Source organism: Mauremys reevesii, linkage group 22, assembly GCF_016161935.1.
Source record: "Mauremys reevesii isolate NIE-2019 linkage group 22, ASM1616193v1, whole genome shotgun sequence".
NCBI classification, from domain to species: domain Eukaryota; kingdom Metazoa; phylum Chordata; order Testudines; family Geoemydidae; genus Mauremys; species Mauremys reevesii.
The window spans coordinates 22,037,426-22,056,931 of NC_052644.1; the positions used below are offsets into that span (position 1 = coordinate 22,037,426).

At 69.8% G+C, this 19,506-nt stretch overlaps 2 protein-coding genes across 6 annotated transcripts; one reads left to right on the top strand and one right to left on the bottom strand.

Annotated features, from left to right (window-relative positions):
• The first annotated feature begins 748 nt into the window (after positions 1 to 748).
• On the top strand, positions 749 to 7,760 carry LOC120388387 (polynucleotide kinase 3'-phosphatase). The gene is made up of 17 exons (XM_039510203.1): positions 749 to 890; positions 1,315 to 1,452; positions 1,609 to 1,655; positions 2,115 to 2,567; positions 2,856 to 2,935; positions 3,348 to 3,405; positions 3,481 to 3,588; positions 3,893 to 3,963; positions 4,931 to 4,980; positions 5,688 to 5,758; positions 6,109 to 6,201; positions 6,289 to 6,385; positions 6,468 to 6,529; positions 6,609 to 6,718; positions 6,796 to 6,883; positions 7,452 to 7,513; positions 7,592 to 7,760. Exons 2-17 carry the CDS (start codon positions 1,326 to 1,328, stop codon positions 7,710 to 7,712), a joined length of 1,698 nt encoding a protein of 565 aa, XP_039366137.1. The 5' UTR covers positions 749 to 890; positions 1,315 to 1,325; the 3' UTR covers positions 7,713 to 7,760.
• A 776-nt stretch (positions 7,761 to 8,536) lies between these two features.
• Positions 8,537 to 19,483, bottom strand: MED25 (mediator complex subunit 25). 5 transcript variants are annotated; one of them, XM_039509981.1, is made up of 19 exons: positions 19,342 to 19,483; positions 18,679 to 18,849; positions 18,102 to 18,147; positions 17,604 to 17,728; positions 17,109 to 17,207; positions 16,736 to 16,856; positions 16,257 to 16,413; positions 15,293 to 15,420; positions 14,698 to 14,791; positions 14,304 to 14,500; positions 12,050 to 12,187; positions 11,877 to 11,962; positions 11,740 to 11,797; positions 11,535 to 11,642; positions 10,559 to 10,747; positions 9,716 to 9,790; positions 9,341 to 9,532; positions 8,850 to 9,042; positions 8,537 to 8,748 (listed from the first exon to the last, which is right to left on the bottom strand). In XM_039509981.1, the coding sequence occupies exons 2-19, from the start codon at positions 18,816 to 18,818 to the stop codon at positions 8,648 to 8,650; spliced, it is 2,247 nt and encodes a 748-aa protein (XP_039365915.1). In that variant the 5' UTR covers positions 18,819 to 18,849; positions 19,342 to 19,483; the 3' UTR covers positions 8,537 to 8,647. The 5 variants fall into 5 exon arrangements, with proteins under 5 accessions (XP_039365915.1, XP_039365916.1, XP_039365914.1 ...); XM_039509982.1 differs by having other exon boundaries at positions 8,538 to 8,748; positions 14,698 to 14,782; positions 15,293 to 15,423; positions 19,342 to 19,482; XM_039509980.1 differs by having other exon boundaries at positions 8,538 to 8,748; positions 15,293 to 15,423; positions 19,342 to 19,482.
• Positions 19,484 to 19,506: the final 23 nt, after the last annotated feature.

Sequence of the window (19,506 nt, forward strand, 5' to 3'; positions counted from 1 at the left end):
ACCCCCCATGCTGGGTTCCCCCATCCTCCCCCCGCTATGCCCAGGGCTCTGTGTGCCCCCCATTCCCCCACGCCAGGTGCCCCCATTCTCTCCCCATGGGGTGATGGGCAGAGCTGCGGTGCTGGGGGCCACGGGGGGTGACGCTGTAGCTGGGGTGGCCAAATGCCGGGGCTGGGGCTCCAGGTGTCTCCCCTCTGCACCCTGCTGGCTTTACCCCCTGTCCCCCCTCAAACTCGACAGCCTCCTGCCCTCGCTGCTGGGTCCGTCCCCTGGACACGGCGGCCCAAAGGGATCTTCCGGGTGGCGAAATGCCGGGGGGGGGCGTGTGGGACCCCCTCCATACTGCACCCCCCCATACTGCACCCCATGACCTGGCACCTCAAGCTGCACCCCCCCCAAAACAGCTCACCCAAATCAGAGCCCCCGATCAGCAGCCCCCCAAACCTGTAACCAAAAGTTGCACCCCCAGATCCCAACCTCCTTCAAACTGCTTCCCCCAAGCCTGCACCCCGAAATGTGCACCCCTGAACCCTGTAACTCTACCGCCCCCCACCCCTGTACCCCTAAAACCTGCCCCCAGAGCTCCCATCCTCCCTGGGGCCTGGGCACCTTTTGGGGGCGGGTCACGTGAGGTGGGATGGGGCGGCTCCGCCCCCGTCTGAGGAGCCCCGCCCCCTCCCCGGCCTAGGAACCAAAGTTCCCCGGAACCCGCGGCGCGAGGCCCCGCGCGCGGCGCCGGGCGGCAGTGGCGGTTGCTCCCGCCGGAAGTGCCGCTTGTGCCGGAAGTTCCCGAGGTTTTTGAGACGGTCCCGGGCCGGGGATCCGGACCGCCCCCTCCCCCACCCCCACCGCGCGGTTCCCCTGGAAACAGGGGCCGCCCCCCTCCCTGGGTGCGGTTAGGGGGCCACTTCCGGGGGGGAGGGGAATGGGGGGACACCGGGGGGCGCAGCCCGGGGGCGATGTGGGGGCACAGCGCGGGGGTGATGGGGGAGACGTGGGAGGGGTGAGGGGAGGCAGCAGCCTGGGGGTGATGGGGGAGGGCGCAGCGCGGAAGGGGTGATGGGGGAGGGCGCAGCACGGGAGGAGGGTGATGGGGAGGGCGCAGCCTGGGGGTGATGGGGAGGCGCAGCCTGGGGTGATGGGGGAGGGCGCAGCCCGGGAAGGGGGTGATGGGGAGGGCGCAGCCTGGGGGGTGATGGGGGAGGGGGCGCAGCCCGGGGGGTGATGGGGGGAGGGGGGCGCAGCCCGGGGAGGGGGGGATGGGGGAGGGGGGCACAGCCGAGCCTGACTCCCCCCCCTTGTGTCCCGTGCCAGGTGCTGGCGCCATGCAGTGCTCGCTGGTGAGCGGGGACGGGCGGCACGAGCCCGTGGCCCTGCCCGACGGGGTCCCCGTGGTGCTGGGCAGGGGGCCCCGCACGCGTGTGGCGGATAAGAAATGCTCCCGGACGCAAGGTGGGACCCGGTGCCCCCCAAACCAGCTCCCCCCCAACCAGCCACCCCCACGGGCTCTGCCAGGACAGGGTCCTGCCTGCGTCACTGGGCGGGGGAGGGGGCAAAGGGGGGGCCCCAGTTTCCCCTTCACTCATCTCCCCCCCTCTCCTTTTGCAGTGGAGTTACTGGCTGACTACAAACACCGAGCTGTGAGAGTCACCCAGGTGAGGGGGAAGCTGTGCGGGGGCTGGGTACACGGGGACCCCTCGCCCAGTGCGGAGATGCAGCCCCTCTGGGGTGGGGCACAGGGGGCTGGGTACACGGGGGACCCAAGCCCGGTGCGGAGATGCAGCCCCTCTGGGGTGGGGCACAGGGGGCTGGGTACACGGGGACCCCTCGCCCGGTGCGGAGATGCAGCCCCTCTGGGGTGGGGCACAGGTGGCTGGGTACCCGGGGACCCCTTGCCCAGTGTGGAGATGCAGCCCCTCTGGGGTGGGGCACAGGGGGCTGGGTACACGGGGGACCCAAGCCCGGTGCAGAGATGCAGCCCCTCTGGGGTGGGGTGCCGGGGGCTGGGTACACGGGGACCCCTCGCCCAGTGCGGAGATGCAGCCCCTCTGGGGTGGGGTGCCGGGGTGGTTCTTGGGAGACCCCTCCTGCACTCAGCCCCCCCTGTTTTGCAGCGGGGTGTGAACCCCACGTCGGTGGAGGAGCTGCAGCTGCAGCCGGGCAACAGCAGCACGCTGCAGGAGGGGCAGACGCTGTGGCTGGTGAACGGGCGCTACCCCTACACCCTGCGCTTCCTGCCGGCCCCCCAGTCCCCCCACCGGAGCCTGCTGGATTTCTTCAGCCCCAAGCGCCACCTGCCAGGGGAGGGCGATGAGGGGCGGCCCCCCAAGAGGCCGAAGGCCCCCAGCCCCCCCGAGGAGGAGGAGGAGGAGGAGGAGGACTCTGCCGTTGCCGCGAAGCTGCACCAGCTGCAGGAGACAGCAGCCAGTGCTGAGCGGGCAAAGGGTGGGGCACCCCGCCTGCCCCAGGGGGAGCTCTCGGGGCTGCCCCCCCACCCCAGGGACTCCTGGGAGGAGCATGGCAAGCTGCTGGTCTTCACCAAGCAGGGTGTGGTGCCCAGCGCCAAGGTACCTGGCTGGCAGGACTTAGCCTGGGGAACTGCCCGCCACTGTCTGGGGCAGCCAGGCCCAGAGCAGGAGGGTCCATTGCTTTGATGGGGGGAGGGGGCAGATGGGTCCATTGATGTGACAGGGAGGGAGCAAATGGGTCTATTATTGGGGGGGTGGCAGAGCACTGGGAGGATCCATTGCTCTGATGGGGGGGCGGGGGCATGAATGGATCCATTGCTGTAACGGGGGTGGCAGGTGGGTCCATTCCTCTGACGAGGGGGACGGGTCCCCTCGCTGTCTCTGCAGGTCGCTGGGTTTGACCTGGATGGAACCATCATCACGACTAAGTCTGGGAAGGTTTTTCCCACCAGCCCCGATGACTGGAGGTGAGCGTAAGGGCTGCGGGTCGGGAGTGAGGGGCACCAGCAGGGCTGGGGGGGCAGGGCCAGGCTAGCAGGGGCTGCGGGTTGGGAGTGAGGGGCACCGGCAGGGCTGGGGGGGCAGGGCCAGGCTAGCAGGGGCTGCGGGTCGGGAGTGAGGAGCACCGGCAGGGCTGGGGGGAGCCCAGGGCTGGGCTAGCAGGGGCTGCGGGTCGGGAGTGAGGGGCACCGGCAGGGCTGGGCTAGCAGGGGCTGCGGGTCGGGAGTGAGGGGCACCAGCAGGGCTGGGGGGGCAGGGCCGGGCTAGCAGGGGCTGTGGGTCGGGAGTGAGGGGCACCGGCAGGGCTGGGGGAAGTCATAGGGGGTGTGGGTGGGGAATTGGAGGGTTTTGGGGGTAACCCCTGTGTCTCCCCCCCAGGATTTTGTACCCCGAGGTGCCCCGGAAGCTGAAGCAGCTGCGGAACGAGGGGTACAAGGTTTGTTTTCCCCCTTCCCCCCGGAACCCCCCCCACTCTGACTCTCCCCTGACCTGTGTGTCCCCTGCCCCCCAGATCGTGATCTTCACCAACCAGCTGGGGATCAGCCGGGGGCGGTTGCGCCCCGAGGTCTTCAAGGCGAAGGCGGAGGCCGTGGTGGAGCGACTGGGGGTTCCTGTGCAGGTAGGGGGCCTGCAAGCGCTGAGTCCTGGGGCCCCTCCTGGTGTTGATGGGGGGTTGGGGGCAAGGGAAAATCTCTAAGCAGGGCTGGGGACCTGCCCCCCCCCACCCCGTAGCCCCTGTGGAGGGCCCCACTCGACTGCCGCTCCGTACCTTGGGTGATCCCCCGCGATGGGGAGGGGTGACAGCTGGGGGCTCTGTTCCTGTCTCAGGAGCTGTCCCCCATAGTCAGGATGGGGGGAGCAGTGGGGGGGCATCCACGCCTGTCCCAGAATGTGACACCCCCCCACCCCATTCTGCCCCCCAGGTGTTTGTGGCGACTGGAACCGGGATCTACCGTAAACCACTGCTGGGCATGTGGGAGTATCTGTGTGAGAAGGTGCTGGCGGAGGGGGGTTGGGGGGCAGGCCTGCCCATGGGGGGGGGCAACGGGGGGTAATTGCCAGGGCCCCAGGCGATTGAAAAGAGCCCTGTCCACTCTTACTCCACACCAAGCCCCGACTCCGCAGCTCCCATTGGCCAGGAACTGCTGCCAATGGGAGCTGCAGGGGTGGTGCATGTGGGCGTGGTCTCTGGCAAGGGGCGGGCATGGGCGTGGTCTCATGGAAGGGTCATGGGCGTGGTCTTGAGGAAAGGGCGGGACATGGGCGGGGTCTTGGGAAGGGGCGGGCATGGTCTTGGGGAAGGGGATTGGTCTCGGAAGGGGTGGGGCAGGGGTGGGATCTTGGGCATGGTGTCAGGAAGGGGTGGGGCAGGGCGGGATCTTGGGCATGGTCTTGTGGAAGGGGCGGGGTCTCAGGGAGGGGCGGGGCATGGGCGGGGTCTCGGGAAGTGGCGGGGCACAGGGCGGGGTCTCAGGGAAGGGGTGGGGCAGGGGTGGGATCTTGGGCATGGTCTTGTGGAAGGGGCGGGGTCTCATGGAGGGCGGGGCATGGGCGGGGTCTCAGGAGGGGCGGGGCACAGGGTGGGGTCTCAGGGACGGGCGGGGTCTCAGGGAAGGGGCGGGGCATGGTCTCAGGAAGGCGGGGCAGGGGTGGGATCTTGGGCATGGTCTTGTGGAAGGGGCAGGGTCTCAGGGAGGGCGGGGCATGGGCGGGGTCTCGGGAAGGGCGGGGCACAGGGCGGGGTCTCACGGAAGGGCGGGGGGGGGAGAAGCTTTGGGTTTGTGCCCTTAGAGGGTTGACGGCCCAGGTGGGCATGAGGGAGGCGCCCTGAGCACTGGCCAGCGCAGACCCTGTGGGTCCGTGGGGGCCGCAATTGCTGTCGGTGGGCCTGGGGAGGTGGGGCAGGGGTGGGGCCTCGGCCAGCCCCTCCCCCCACGGGTCTGACCCCCCCCATCTCCCCCGGCGAACGGCGCCGTGTCTGTGGCCCTGCAGAGCAGCCTCTACGTGGGAGGTGAGTGGGGGAGGGGCGCTGTGTCTTGGGGGTCCAGTCCGAGCCCCACTGCGTCCTGGGGCCGCTGGACCTGCCACGGGCCCCATATCCCCCCCACACACAGCCCCCTTCCCTCCAGCTGGGCCTCTATCCTCCCCACAGCCCCCTTCCCTCCAGCTGGGCCTCTATCCCCACAGCCCCCTCCTTCCCGCTGGGCCCTGATCCCCAGCCCCCTCCTTCCCGCTGGGCCTCTATCCCCACAGCCCCCTCCTTCCTTCTGGGCCCTGATTTCCCCCAGCCCCTTCCTTCCAGCCAGGCCCCGTATCCCCCCCACCACAGGCCCCACACGGCCCTTTGTCTTCAGGTCCAGCCCACAGGGCCCCTGGCCCGACCCGGCTGCGGGGCCTCCCGGGCACCGGTCGCTGGGTCCCCCGTCTCCAGGTCGTCGTGGGGGTCCCAGCTGCTGGGTGAGGTCACACGTGGCCCCCGGCAGCAACGACCCCCCCTCTGCCGCCCCCCGTTACACACCCAGTGCACAGGGAAACTGAGGCACACACACCACTAGGACAATCCCCCCCTTCGTCACACCCCCGGCGGTGGTTTGGGGGCAGTGTGTGTGTGTGGGGGGGGGTTTCCACTGTCAGCCCCATGTCTTGGCTGTGGGGGCTGGGTGGGCAGCAGGGCTGATCTCCCCTCTAACCCCCCCTGCCCCCCCGGTTCTCTTTCAGACGCGGCCGGGCGTCCCCCCAACTGGGCTCCTGGGCACAAGAAGAAGGATTTCTCCTGCAGTGACCGTCTGGTACCCCCTGCCGGCCCCCCCACCCCCTGCCGGCCCCCGCACCATATCCCCAGCTCCCCCCACCCCCTGCCGGCCCCCCCACCATGTCCCCAGCTCCCCCCACCCCCTGCCGGCCCCCGCACCATCTCCCCAGCTCCCCCCACCCCCTGCCGGCCCCCCCACCATCTCCCCAGCTCCCCCCACCCCCTGCCGGCCCCCAATCTCCCCTCACCCGTTGTCCCCACCACACTCTAGTGCTCTCTGCCACAACCCCGTTCCCTGTCTCCAGTCCCTGCCGGCCCCCTCCCTGCCCCACCCCCACCACACCACTGCTCTCCCAACCCCCTTGACGGTCTCTCCTGCCCCCCCAGTTTGCCCTGAACGCCGCGTTGCCGTTCTACACCCCCGAGGAGTTTTTCCTGGGCTGGGCACCTGCCCCCTCCCAGCTGCCCCCCGGCGACCCGGTGAGTGCCCCCAGCTCTGATCACACCCCATGGGGCTCCCCTCCCCCCGCTGCTGGCTCTGTCTAACCCCCTCATCTCTCCCTGCAGCGGGAGCTGGACCCCCAGGGGCCCCTCTACGACCCCCCCGACGCTGCCCTGGTGTCCCCCACGCCCGAGCTGGTGGTGGCCGTGGGCTTCCCTGCAGGTGAGTCTGACGCCCCCCACGCGCCCCCCAATCCCCCTCCCTGCCCCCAGCACTGACTCCCCCTCTCTTCTCCCCCCCGCAGCAGGCAAATCGACCTTCCTGAAGAGCCAGCTGGTGCCGGCCGGCTACGCCTACGCCAACCGGGTAAGGGGGGGCCGGGGAGCTGCACCCCCCCCACCGGCGGGGGCTGGGCTCCCCCCATTAACCTCCCCTCTCCCCCCAGGACACGCTGGGCTCCTGGCAGAAGTGCGTGGCGCTGGTGGCGGCGGCACTGCGTGAGGGGAAGAGCGCAGCCGTGGACAACACCAACCCAGACCCTGAGTCTCGCCGCAGGTAGGGGGGGCCCCACTGGGGGGGGGGGAGAGAACTCCTGTCTTCCCCTCCCCCCATCTCTTCTGCCTCCCTCTCAGGTACATTGAATGTGCCCAGGACGCCGGGGTCCCCTGCCGCTGCTTCCTCTTCACTGCCACCCTGGAGCAGGCCAAGCACAACAACCGGGTGAGCAGCGCCCCCTAGAGGGGACAGGCCCCTGCCCCCCTGAGCCAGCCAGTCCCTGCCCCGGGGCTGGGGGGGAGCCGGCGCCCCCTAGAGGGGAGAGGCCCCTGCCCCATTCCCTGCCCCCCTGAGCCAGCCAGTCCCTGCTCTGGGGCCGGGAGCCGGCGCCCCCTAGAGGGGACAGGCCCGTGCCCCATCCCCTGCCCCCCTGAGCCAGCCAGTCCCTGCCCCGGGGCCGGGTGGGAGCCGGCGCCCCCTAGAGGGGAGAGGCCCCTGCCCCATTCCCTGCCGCCCTGGGGCTGGATGGGAGCCGGCGCCCCCTGGAGGGGACAGGCCCCTGCCCCATTCCCCGCCCCCCTGAGCCAGCCAGTCCCTGCCCCGGGGCCGGGTGGGAGCCGGCGCCCCCTAGAGGGGAGAGGCCCCTGCCCCATTCCCTGCCGCCCTGGGGCTGGATGGGAGCCGGCGCCCCCTGGAGGGGACAGGCCCCTGCCCCATTCCCCGCCCCCCTGAGCCAGCCAGTCCCTGGCCCCTGGCCCCGGTGACAGGAGCTCGTTTCTGTTTCTGGTTCCAGTTCCGGGACCTGACGGCCTCAGGCCACGTCTCTGTCACCGACATTGTGCTGAACAGCTACAAGTGAGTGTGGGGGGGGCGGGAGGGCCTGGTGGGGGGGAGATTCCCCCTGTTAACCCCTTGCCTCCCTCTCTCCCCCAGGAGTAAGTTTGTGGAGCCGTCGCTGAGCGAAGGCTTTGCCCAGATCCTGCGTGTTCACTTTGTGCCGCGCTTCGCCGACGCCCGCCAGGAGGCGCTGTACCGCCAGTTCTCCGAGGGCTGAGCCGGGCCTGGCCCCTGCGGCAGCACCGCAATAAAGAGAGAGCAGTGACCCTGCCGCCTGGTGTCTGTCGGGGGGAGATGGAGGCTGTTCTGTGCCTCAGTTTCCCTGTGGGCTTTGCCCTGCTGGGGTGGAAAAGGACCTGGCTCTTGGGAGGTGGGAGAAGGGCACAAGGATTTCTCCTGCTATGACCCCCCCACACACACACACCCCCACGGTGGGGGAAGCCTGCAGGGGAGGTTTGCTGGGACTGGCTGCACTGGGGAGGGGATTCTACCTGAGGACCTGGGGGGTTGGAGGCCAGTTGCCTCCTCTGCTCAGGGAACTGGACCTGAGGGGGGGGGGGGCTTGTTTCCTGTACCCACGAGCTCTGGTTTGGGCTGTTCCTGTCGGCTAATAAACCTTCTGCTAGCGGCCGGCTGAGCGTCCCGGGGCAGCACAGGAAGGGGGGGGTGCAGGGTCTGGACTCCTCCACAACACCCCCTCTTGCATCGTGGGCAACAGCTACATACGAGCGCTGCCCCCCCCCCGGGAGTCTGGCCACAGGCACCGCTCCACCCTCCTAGCCCAGAACCACCAGGATGGGGTCACTGAGCATTTCCCCCCCCACCTTTGGGGGCGGAGTCTCTCTGGAGGTGTGGCCTCAGTCCCTGCTGTGCCCTGCAAGGGGTGGAGCCTGATTCAATGCCTCCCCTGATTGGCTGTGGGGGGGATGCTGTCCCTGCAGGGGTGAAGGGGGCTGGACGCAGGTCTCTGAGCAACAGCCAAACCCTTCAGGGAGCCCGGACTCCGGGGTTCCATCCCTGGAAGAGGGGGAGGGGCCCAGAGACCTGGGGGCAGGGGAGGGGGTACAGCACAGGCAGCGGAGGGGGGTGGGGGCAGCAGGAGGTTTATTGACAGGTGCAGACACCCCCACACACACATGGGGGGCGCTGCTCTCAGATCAGATCCATGAGGATGTCGTCTTCCATGACACTGGGCGGCTGCAGGCCGGGCTGGGGGCCGGGGCCGCGGGGCCCTGGGGGCATCAGCATCTGACCTGGGGAGAGGAGAGAGACGCTGAGGGGGTGGGGCAGGATGGGGGGCAGTGGGACAGGGGGTGTGTGTGTTCAGATCTTGTGGCCCCTCCCCCCCCCTTACCTGGCAGTGGGGCCCGCGGGGCCATCTGGCCTGGCCATTGCTGCCCGGGCGCCTGGTGCATGAGCGGCTGGCCAGGGAGCTGCAGCGGCGGCTGCCCCATAGGCTGCCCCATGGCCTGATGGGGCAGCAGCCCCTGGGACGCCTGCTGCAGGTGGTGCAACGGCTGCTGGGACTGCGGGACTCCAGTCTGGGGCTGTGAACAAACCGGGGGGAGGGGGATTGTTAGGGGGGAGCTGAGCCGCCCCCCCACACTCCCTCTGCTCTATGGGTGCCACCCACCCGGGGAAGGGGAAGGGGGACCCCTGAGCAGGGGAGACACGGGGGACCTGGCTCCCACGGCTGGATGCCGGCAGCATCAGGGGGCTGCAGGGGCAGGCGCTATGGGGGTGCGCGGGGAGGGGGTCAGTGGTATGGGCTCTGCGGGGTACCAGCTGCTGGCTGAGTCGGGGGCTGGGGGGAGCTGCCGGGGGGGGGGCAGGGGGGGTACTCACCGGCTGCTGGCGGAGCAGGAGGCTGCGGAGCGGGGGGGTGGCGCCGGGGTTCTGGGGTCGCGGCAGGGCCCCCCCCTGCGTGGCCTGCGGCCCAGCCTGGGGGGGGCCAGGGGCCGGGGGGGGCTGGGGGGCAGCTGGGGCCGCCTGCTGCTGCGTGGCTGCCGCCTGCTGCTGCTGCACCCGGAGCTGCAACTGAGAGCGGGGGGGAGGGGTCAGCCAATTCCTAGCCCCCCCAGAGGCTCTGAGTCCTCCCCCCTCCTGCCACGCACTAGGGCTGAGCAACCCCCCCGCCCCTCCCCCAGGGTCCCATCCATGGGGAGATCCCCCAGCAGGGGGGTGCTACAGAGAGGACACCCCTGCCCCGCAGAAACTCACCAGACTTTGCTGCCGCTGCTGGTCGTCCATGATGGGGACCGGGGCCATGGCGGGGCTCACCTGCTGGCCGGCCATCTGGGGGGGGGGGAACAGGTGAGACCGGCAGCAGGGGGGGGGCTGCACCCCCACACCCCACCCGGACTCAGGCTGTCAGCAGGCAGGACCCTCCTGCCTCCCAACCACCCCCATCACCATCAGCCGCCCCCCTACACGCCCATGCCCCCCCCAGCCTGGCACGCGGAGCCCCCCAGCTGCTGGGGGAGGGGTGGTCGGGGTGCAGCCCCCAGCCTGGCCTTGAGGAGTCGGGGCCAGGGTGTGTCTGGGGGCACCGGGGTCCCCGACACGTGGTTGAATTTGACCTGGTGGGTCAGGGGCTGCAAGCTGGGTCCAGGCCAGGTGAGCGTTGGGGTTCAGGGGCACCCCAGGCTGGACAGGGGTCAAGGGTCAGGGTTGGAGGAGGGGTTCTGGGGTTGGGGGTCGGGACAGGGTGGAATTCAGGGATTGGAATTCAGGGTTGAGTGCACAGGGCTCAGTATGGGGCTCAGTATCGGGGTTCAGGGACAGGGCGGGGGGGCGAAGTTCAAGGGGAGGGACGGGGTGGAGTTCAGGTTCAGGGGGGTCAGGGCTCAGTATCGGGGTTCAGGGGTCAGGGAAGGGACGGGATGGAGTTCAGGGATTGGGGTTCAGGGTCGGGGACAGGGCGGGGGTCGGGGTTCAGGGGTCGAGGTTCAGCGACAGGGGGTTCAGGGATTGGGGTTCAGGGGTCGGGGTTGGGGGAGGGACGGGATGGGGTTCAGGGTCGGGGGGACAGGGCAGGGGGTCGGGGTTCAGGGGATCCCTTACGCTGCGCTGCTGCTCGATCTTCTGCTGCTGCACCTGCTTGTGGTTGGTGATGACCTGCCGGATGCCGTTGACGAAGCCGCTCTGGTCGTAGGGAATCAGCCCCATGAAGATTTTCTTCTTGGACGAGTAGAGCAGCATCAGCACCCGGACCTCGCAGGGCGCCGTGTGGGGGAAGTGCACGCAGCCCGCCTGGGGGGGGGCCGTGTCAGACCCCGCCCCAGGACAGGCCCCGCCCCCTCGCAGGGCATGGTGTGGGGGGAGGGCACACAACAGTGAGTCAGGCCACACCCCCATAGAGACCCCGCCCCCAGCCAGACCCCACCCCCAAAAGTAGGGCTGCGGGGGGCAGAAGGGGACAAATGCTCATGGGGCCCGTCCCAGTGCTGGGGTGTCCTAGGCTGGGCGGGTGGTGAGGGGGCCCAGCTCTGCGAAGCCGTCGCCCATGACGCGGTGGGGCTGGGGGGGTCCCGGGAGGTGGGGGCCCCAGGGGTCCCAGCCTTGTGAAGCCGTTGCCCATGACGCGGTGGGGTGGGGCTGAGGGGGTCCTGGAGGAGGTGGGGCCCCAGGGGTCCCAGCCTTACGAAGCCGTTGCCCATGATGCGGTGGGGTGGGGCTGAGGGGTCCCGGGGAGGTGGGGCCCCAGGGGGTCCCAGCCTTACGGCCGTTGCCCATGATGCGGTGGGGTGGGGCTGAGGGGTCCCAGGGGAGGTGGGGGCCCCAGGGGTCCCAGCCTTACGAAGCCGTTGCCCATGATGCGGTGGGGGTGGGGCTGAGGGGGTCCCGGGGGAGGTGGGGGGGCCCCAGGGGGGTCCCAGCCTTACGAAGCCGTTGCCCATGATGCGGTGGGGGTGGGGCTGAGGGGTCCCAGGGAGGTGGGGGCCCCAGGGGTCCCAGCCTTACGGCCGTTGCCCATGATGCGGTGGGGTGGGGCTGAGGGGTCCTGGGAGGTGGGGCCCCAGGGGGGTCCCAGCCTTACGAAGCCGTTGCCCATGATGCGGTAAAGCCCCTTGAGTGACTCCAGGTCCTTGTTGGTGAAGTGGAATTGCACCATGCGGGAAGTGCGGAACAGGGGGCCCAGCGTGGTCTGCAGGGAGAGGGGGGGTTAGAGACCCAGCCCGGCCCCCCCACAGCCAGCGGCGGGGAGAGGGGGGGTTAGAGACCCAGCCCGGCTCCCCCCTTACCAACAACTGCTGCGGGATGAGCTGCATGATCAACTTCTGGGGCCACTGATCCGTTTTCCTGGGAGTCAGTCAGTGACTGGGAAAAGCCCCCAGGCATTACCCCCACCCGACTGTACCCCCCCCCCCCCGGCACTCACAGGTTCTCCCCGGGGTTGACGTACACCTGGCAGGGCAGCGACCGGGTCAGTTTGGTGCTGGAGTCCACCGAGGCCGGTTTGGGCTTCTGCAGATATTGGGAGGAAGTGGGGGGGGGGGGTCAGAGGGGCCGGGTCACGGCTCCCCCCCACCCCCCGCAGGGGCGGGCTCTCACCTCCTGCCACTCCAGCACCCCGTTCCAGGCCAGCACCTTGTTGGTGACCGACTGCTGGGCCCCCGACAGCTGGGCCGCCCCCAGCTGGGGGGCCGCCGGGGGGGTCACGCTGACACTGCTGGGCGCCACGCTGCTGGGCTGGGGGAGGGAGAGCACGGTCAGACCCAGCCCAGGTGCCCCCCAGGAGCCCCGTCCCTGCCCCCCTGAGCCAGCCAGTCCCTGCCCTGGGGCCGGGTGGGAGCCAGCGCCCCCTAGAGGGGACAGGCCCCTGCCCCACTCCCTGCCCCCCTGAGCCAGCCAGTCCCTGCCCTGGGGCTGGATGGGAGCCAGCGCCCCCTAGAGGGGACAGGCCCCTGCCCCATTCCCTGCCCCCCTGAGCCAGCCAGTCCCCGCCCTGGGGCGGATGGGAGCCAGCGCCCCCTAGAGGGGACAGGCCCTAGGCCCCATTCCCTGCCCCCCTGAGCCAGCCAGTCCCCGCCCTGGGGCGGATGGGAGCCGCCGCCCCCGGGGGGACAGGCCGTGAGGTACGCAATATGGCTGACCGTTGATAATACTGTGCCTATCGCTATGAGAAAAGGGCACAGAGTCGCCCTAGATACGCCCTGGTAGATCGGTGGGGAAGGGCTGAGCTGCGAAATACGATACTCGCACGTCTCACCGTACGGCGACCGATACACGGGCGTGTCCGAGCGCCGTCCCCAGCCTGGCCTTGGCGCCGCCCGGCCTGCTGGCCCATCAGCCGCACAATGAACCCATGAGAGAAGCCGGGGGCTACGCTAGGGGTCAGGGGGACATGCAGGGACACCCCTGGGCACAGGCGCCCCGCCCAGGCCACGTCCTGCAAAGCTTTCGTGTGGGACAGAGCAAACAAAAGCCACATTACAAGGATATAAAACGGCAGCTGCATCGTCTCCGTTTTGTCTTCGCTCCTGCGGCTCACCCCCGGAGTGGCGGCTCCGCCAGCGGACGGACCGACCGCCCCGGCCAAGCCTCAGCTGTGTCCCAGAAGGACTCGACGAGCCGGCCAACTCCCCGACGCGGCTGAAGGGCCTGCTAGACGGACTCTGAAGCCACGTGCGACCAAGGGGGACTGTTCTTAATGTTTTCTCTGAATACTGTGTGGGTGCCTCAGTTTCCCCTTTGCATTTCTTAGGTGGTGGGATGAGGGGGTGCGATCGTTACAGAGCCCTGGAGGGCCCATGTGATGGTGTTTGCACAGAGAAGGGCCGACACCCTGTTCCCTGATGGTCTGGGCCCCTCCCCTGAAAGGTGCCAACTGAAGGTGCTGGAGAACAAAGGGATCGGGTGGCCTCCTGGCCCCGGAAAGAGACAAAGGCAAGAGGAGGGGCTGGAGGGGGCGTCAGTTTTGAGCTGGGGAGACGGGGGGAGGCCCAGAACCTGGGTCTGGGCTCCCCACCCCCGCAAGATGGCCCTGAGTGAGGGGTCCTGTTCTCTGTACCCACAAGCTCTGGGTTTTGGGCTGTTCCTGTCGGCTGAGAGTCCCGGTGAATCGCAGGAAGTGGGGGTGCAGGGCCCGGACCTCCCCGCACTCCGTGACACCACAGGTGCGGATCGGAGCACTCTGACCGCTAACTCCTCTTTAGGGTTAGATACTAAAGGGTGGGCTGGCAGCAGGGTCTTTTGGGGGTGACACCCCGGCACCCCTTTTCCCCACAGTCACGGAATGAGGGGATGTTTTGGGCCGAGTCTGTCCGGTGAGGAATCACTCGAAAAGTCTCCCTCGGTTCTGCTCTAGGGGCCCAGGCTGGGAGGAAGCCAGTTCCCGGTTCCCTACCGGGTGTTCGTCGAGATGTGGTGCTCACGTCCGTTCCACGCCCCATCCTCATCCTCCTTCCCCGCTGCCGGCGTTTCCAGCAAGAAGGAAGTGAGGGTGGGGGGAGCGGGTGGCACCCCTTATACCACGTCACGTGGGCGCCACAGCCGCTCCCCTACAGACACGGCTGAGGGACAAGCTGCCGGCACCGGTGCACGAGGCGAGTGCACCCACCTCGCGGACGTGGCAAGCGCTGGAAGATGAAGTGGTGGGTGGAGAGCCTGCAGCCGGGTGGGTCCCTACCTGTGCGAATGCCGGGGAAGTGCTGGCTTGGAGGGCTTTGCAGCCCAGGCTGGTGGGTCGGGGATGGGGGGACCCCAGTTCCAGGGGGGACCCATCACAGTCAGAGCCAAACTAGTAGCGACCGGGTAAGGTGGCTGGCGAGCAGAGTTCCCAGAGGCCCCGCGGGGCTGCACGTACCATGGCCGGGGCCCCGGGCTGCGGGGGGGGCTGGCCAGGCGGCTGGGTCAGCAGGCTGGAGCCGGTGGTGACGGTGGACACCAGGCTGGGTTGGGAGGAGGGCGGCAGCTTGGGGGCCATGGCCGGGACAGAGCCGGCGGGGAGCGGCTGCGCGGGCGCCTGGCTGAAGGGCGTCTGCAAGGCGTTCAGCGGGGTGACTGCGGGGGAGAGGGAGAAAGCAGTCAGGGTCCCGCCCCTCCAGCCCCTTCCCCTCCCCCCAGGCCCTCTCGAGACCCCTCCCCTCGGCCCTGACCCCCCAACCCCCTCCTTGTGACTTCACCCCCAGGAACCCGCCCCACAACCTCCCACTCCATTGTGAGACACCCCACCCCCCCCGGGTTCCCCCGGCACTCACAGCGCGAGGCTAGGCTGGCTTTCTGGTTCTTGGCGGCCTCCACGGCAGACTGCGCTGCAGCCTGGGCGGCGTTGAGGGAGCTGGGCTGGGGGACATGTGGGGAGAAGCAAAGGTGAGCCGGGCTGGGGACGTACCTGGCAGGGCTGGGAGGCGGGGCTGGGACCCCCCCGGGGGACGTACCTGGCAGGGCTGGGAGGCGGGGCTGGGACCCCCCCCGGGGGACGTACCTGGCAGGGCTGGGAGGCGGGGCCGGGACCCCGGGACGACCTGGCAGGGCGGGGAGGCGGGGCCGGGCCCCCCCCGGGGGACGTACCGGGCCGGGCGGGGCGGCGGGGCCGGGACCCCCCCCCGGGGGACGTACCTGGCAGGGCTGGGAGGCGGGGCCGGGACCCCCCCCCAGGGGACGTACCTGGTAGGGCTGGGAGGCGGGGCCGGGACCCCCCCCCAGGGGACGGACCGGGGAGGGCTCGGAGGCGGGGCTGGGACCCCCCCGGGGGACGTACCTGGTAGGGCTGGGAGGCGGGGCTGGGACCCCCCCGGGGGACGTACCTGGCAGGGCTGGGAGGCGGGGCTGGGACCCCCCCGGGGGACGTACCTGGTAGGGCTGGGAGGCGGGCGGCAGGGGCTGCTGCGGGGCCGGCGGGTGCTGCGGGGGCGCGGTGGGGAGCTGCGGTTGGGGCACCACCTGCTTGGGCTGGATGGCACCAGAGGCTGCGCTGCCACCTACTGGGGGATGGGAGACAGGTCAGCAGCCAGGAGAGGCCGGCACCACCCAATGCACCTTGACCCCTGGGTGGGACCTCAGGCGAACCTGACTCCCTGCCAGGAGGAGGTGACCCCAGCATGACCTCTGACCCCTTTCCGGGAGGGGTGACCCCAGCATGACCTCTGACCCCTTGCCGGAAGGGGTGACACCAGCATGACCTCCGACCCTCTGCTGGGTACGGGTGACCCTGGCATGACTTCTGACCCCCTGGTAGATGGGGTGACCCAGACATGACCTCTGCCCCTCCCATGGGAAGGGACGGCCCCCAGCATGACCTCTCACCCCCATCTGAAAGGGGTGACCCTGCTGTGACCTCTAAGCCTTTGGCAGGTGTGGTGACCTCTGACCCCCTGCCAGGAAGGGGTGACCCCAGCATGACCTCTGAGGCCATATAGATTCCTAGTTTCCAGCTCAGACAGGGCCCCGCGATCGCACCGGCGCCGGCCCCAGGGAACCCTCCTCTGGCTGGTTCCCAGGCTGGATCCGTCCCATTGCACCCTCCAGCCCCACGCCCGCAGCCACCCCCACCCTGCCCGCTGCCAAGCCCCTCGGGAGATGCCGGCTGCCCGCGCAGGGCTGCCATTTGCTGGTTCTCCCCCACCCTCGCTGCGGCTCCTGGATTCTGCCCCTTTCGTCGGCCTCACGGCTCCTCTCTGGCCCCTCCCGCCCGGGCGTCCTGTTCATGGCTCCGCGGCTCCAGGATGTCTCCTCTGCCCCCCAGGGCCACCTGCAGGGAGGGGTCCCGCTGCCCTCCCCCGGCCGAGCCCCCCTCCATCGCTCCCCACCCCCTTACCCGGCAGCACCATGCCGCGGATGAGGATCATGTGCCGGGGATCCTGGCTGAAGTCTTTGGGCTGGGCCTCCAGCATCCCGCCGGGCGTGGCCTTGTCGAAGAGCACCCGGAGTGCCGGCAGCTTGCGGGGGGACACGACGGAGAAGTGGATCCCGCGCTGGGGAGGGGAGGGGAGGGACGGGGTGAGTGGAGGCCGAGGAACGGGGAGAGAACCCAGGCGTCCTGGTTCCCAGACACACTGCTCCCTCCCCTCCCCCATGCTAACCACTAGACACCCCCCATTCCAGAACTCGGGAGAGAACCCAGGCGTCCTGGCTCCCAGCCCCCCCCGCTCTAACCACTAGACCCCACTCCCAGAGGTGGGGGAGAACCCTGGAGTCCTGGCTCCCAGCCCCCCCACCCCGCTCTAAGCACTAGACCCCACTCCCCTCCCAGAGCTGGGGAGAACCCAGGTGTCCAGGCTGCCGGCCCCCCCTCACCTCTCCGATCTTCTGCACCAGGTTCTCGGTGGTGTAGCCGGAGTAGGTGGTGCTCTCCACGGCCGGCAGCAGGTAGGGGGGCGAGTTGCAGATCAGGATGCAGACCTTGTGGGTCTGGCCTCTGCGCGAGGGGAGAGGGAGAGACAGACGGGGTGCGGGAGGATGCAATGGAGCCTCCACTTCCCAGCATGCAGCACAGCACGGTGGGAGCTGGGGAACGCAGCCCGGAGCGCCAAGCCCCTGACCCCATCCAGCGCCCCAGGGCTGCGACCCTGAGCCCCCAGCCCCAGAGCTGGAACCTCCCCCCACCCCCGCGCTGCAGGGACACCCACCGTCCGCCATCCCGGGCTCCCCCCCTCCACCCCACACTCACATCTGCTCCCTCATCTTCTTGAAGTCATCGAAGAGCTGCAGGGCCGTGCTGAGCCCCTCGGCGATGAGGCTGCAGCTCTCCCCGCCGCCCCCCACAAACCTGCACAGGAGGGACATGGAGCCGAGTGAGGCCCCCAGGACACCGCCTTCACGGAGCGAGGGATGGGACCCAGGAGTCCTGCTCTGACCCACAGAAACCCACTCCCCTCCCAGGGCCAGGGAGAGAACCCAGGAGAGTCCTGGCTCCCCCGCTCTAACCACTAGACCCCACTCCCCTCCCAAGGCCAGGGAGAGAACCCAGAAGTCCTGATTTCTATCTGTCTAAGGAGACATTTCCCCACGAGCTGCATGGCACTTCCCTCCCCCACTTTCACTCTTGGGGTCTCCCCCACCCCAGGAAGATCTGCCTCTCCCCTCTCACCCCCCCCTTACTGGATGCCTCTCACCCCCCCCCTTACTGGAGGCCTCTACCCTCGCCCACCCCCACCCCACTCACTGGATGCCGTCCAGCCAGGTGACGAACTCGTAGGCGCTGCTGGTGGGGGCGTGACACTGCACATAAGACTCCGGGGCGCAGTCCACCGTGTTGAACACCACCAGGCTGTACTGGGTGCCCCCGTACTGACAGGGAGAGGGGGGGTGAGATCTGGGGGGACCCTGACACCCCCCCCCACACCCCCCTGAACAGGACCAGGGTGAGATCAGGGTGCCCTGACACCCCCTACCCGCACCCTGCACAGAGGGACCAGGGGAGTTCAAAGGAAGCCCCACAAACCTGCCCAGCCCCCCACAAACCCAATCACCAGCAGGGAGCATGGGGTGAGATGGGGGGCGACCCACAAACCGGCCCAGCCTCAGCCCCCAAACTCTGCCATGCGCAAGGAGATGGGGATACAATGAGGGGCACCCCCCAGCCCCCACTGCCTGTGGGGAAGATGGAGGGGTGCCCTGAAGCCCCAGAAACTGCTGTATGGGGGGGACGGGGCCCACTCACGTCTCCCCCGAAGTCTGTCTCAGCTGGGGGGCCGCCGTTGAAGTACCTGGGGGGACACAAGGAGAATGTGCCCATCAGACACCCTCCCCCAAGGGGAAGTGGGGCTGGGGATGCCAAGGCTGCCCCCACCCCCACCCCCAAGTTTCCCTGGAGCCTCCCCTCTAAATTGGGAGTGGGGCTGACCATGCTCACTTGCGGGGGGACTAGCTGCTTGGGATGGGGGGAAAATGTGTGTGTGGGGGGGGCTGCTCATGGCAAGTACATGCCTGGGGGATTGGGGCAGGGGCAGGCTGTCCATTCAGGAGGGGGACAGAGGGAGGGGGGCACAGGAGGGCTGGGAGAATATGGGATTAAGGGCAGGGCACCCTGCACATGGGGGGAAATAGGGGGACGCTGCCCCCGGCAAGGGCCTGGGGAGATGAGAGAGGATGTGGGGGCTGGGAGGCGGCCAGTGGGGCAGGCAGGCTGGGGGGGTGACAGGGACACACTGGGGCCGGCTGGCCGGGGTGGGGACGGGGCACACGCCGGGGACATGCCGGGCGGGGGCACACCCGGGGACGGGGGTCGGCGGACGCACTCGATGGCGGGCAGCAGGTAATGCTTGCGCAGCGACTCGAAGTAGGGCCCCAGGTTGGCCGTGCCCTCGATGACGAACACCACGTCGGCCACCATCCCGGCCACGGCCTGCGCGGGCAGCTCCAGCCCCGGCACCACCATCGCCCCCCGGGCGCCCCGAGCCCCACGGCCGCTGGGGGGAGAGATGCTGTTGGGGGGGGGAACGTATCCCCCCCGCCCCCCAAACCTCCCCCGAACCCCGGCCCGCCCCGTCCCCGAGCCCTCCCCCAAACCTCCCCAAACCCCGCCTGCCCCTCCCCGAGGCCCCGCCCCTGAACCTCCCCTGAACCCCCGCCTGCCCCCTCCCTGAGCCCCCGCCCCACACCTCCCCAACCCCGCCTGCCCCCTCCCGAGCCCCGCCCCACACCTCCCCAAACCCCCAACTGCTCCCTCCCGAGCCCCCGCCCCACACCTCCCCAAACCCCAACTGCCCCCTCCCCGAGCCCCCGCCCCACACCTCCCCAAACCCCCAACTGCCCCCTCCCGAGCCCCGCCTGCCCCGCACCTCCCCAAACCCCGCCCGCCCTCCCCCGAGCCCCCGCCCCACACCTCCCCGAACCCCGCCCCCTCCCCGAGCCCCCGCCCCACACCTCCCCCGGGTCCCCCAGCGCCCCCCGCTCCTCACCTCCTCCTGCCACTTCCGGCCTAGCCCCGCCCACACCGGAAGTTGCTCCTTCCGCTCCGCCCCGGTCCCGCCCGCCCCGCCGTTACCATGGTAACAGCGTCATCGATCCCGGCAGCCACCGGGCTCCAAGATGGCCGCGGCCCGGGGCTGAGCCGGAGCGGGCTG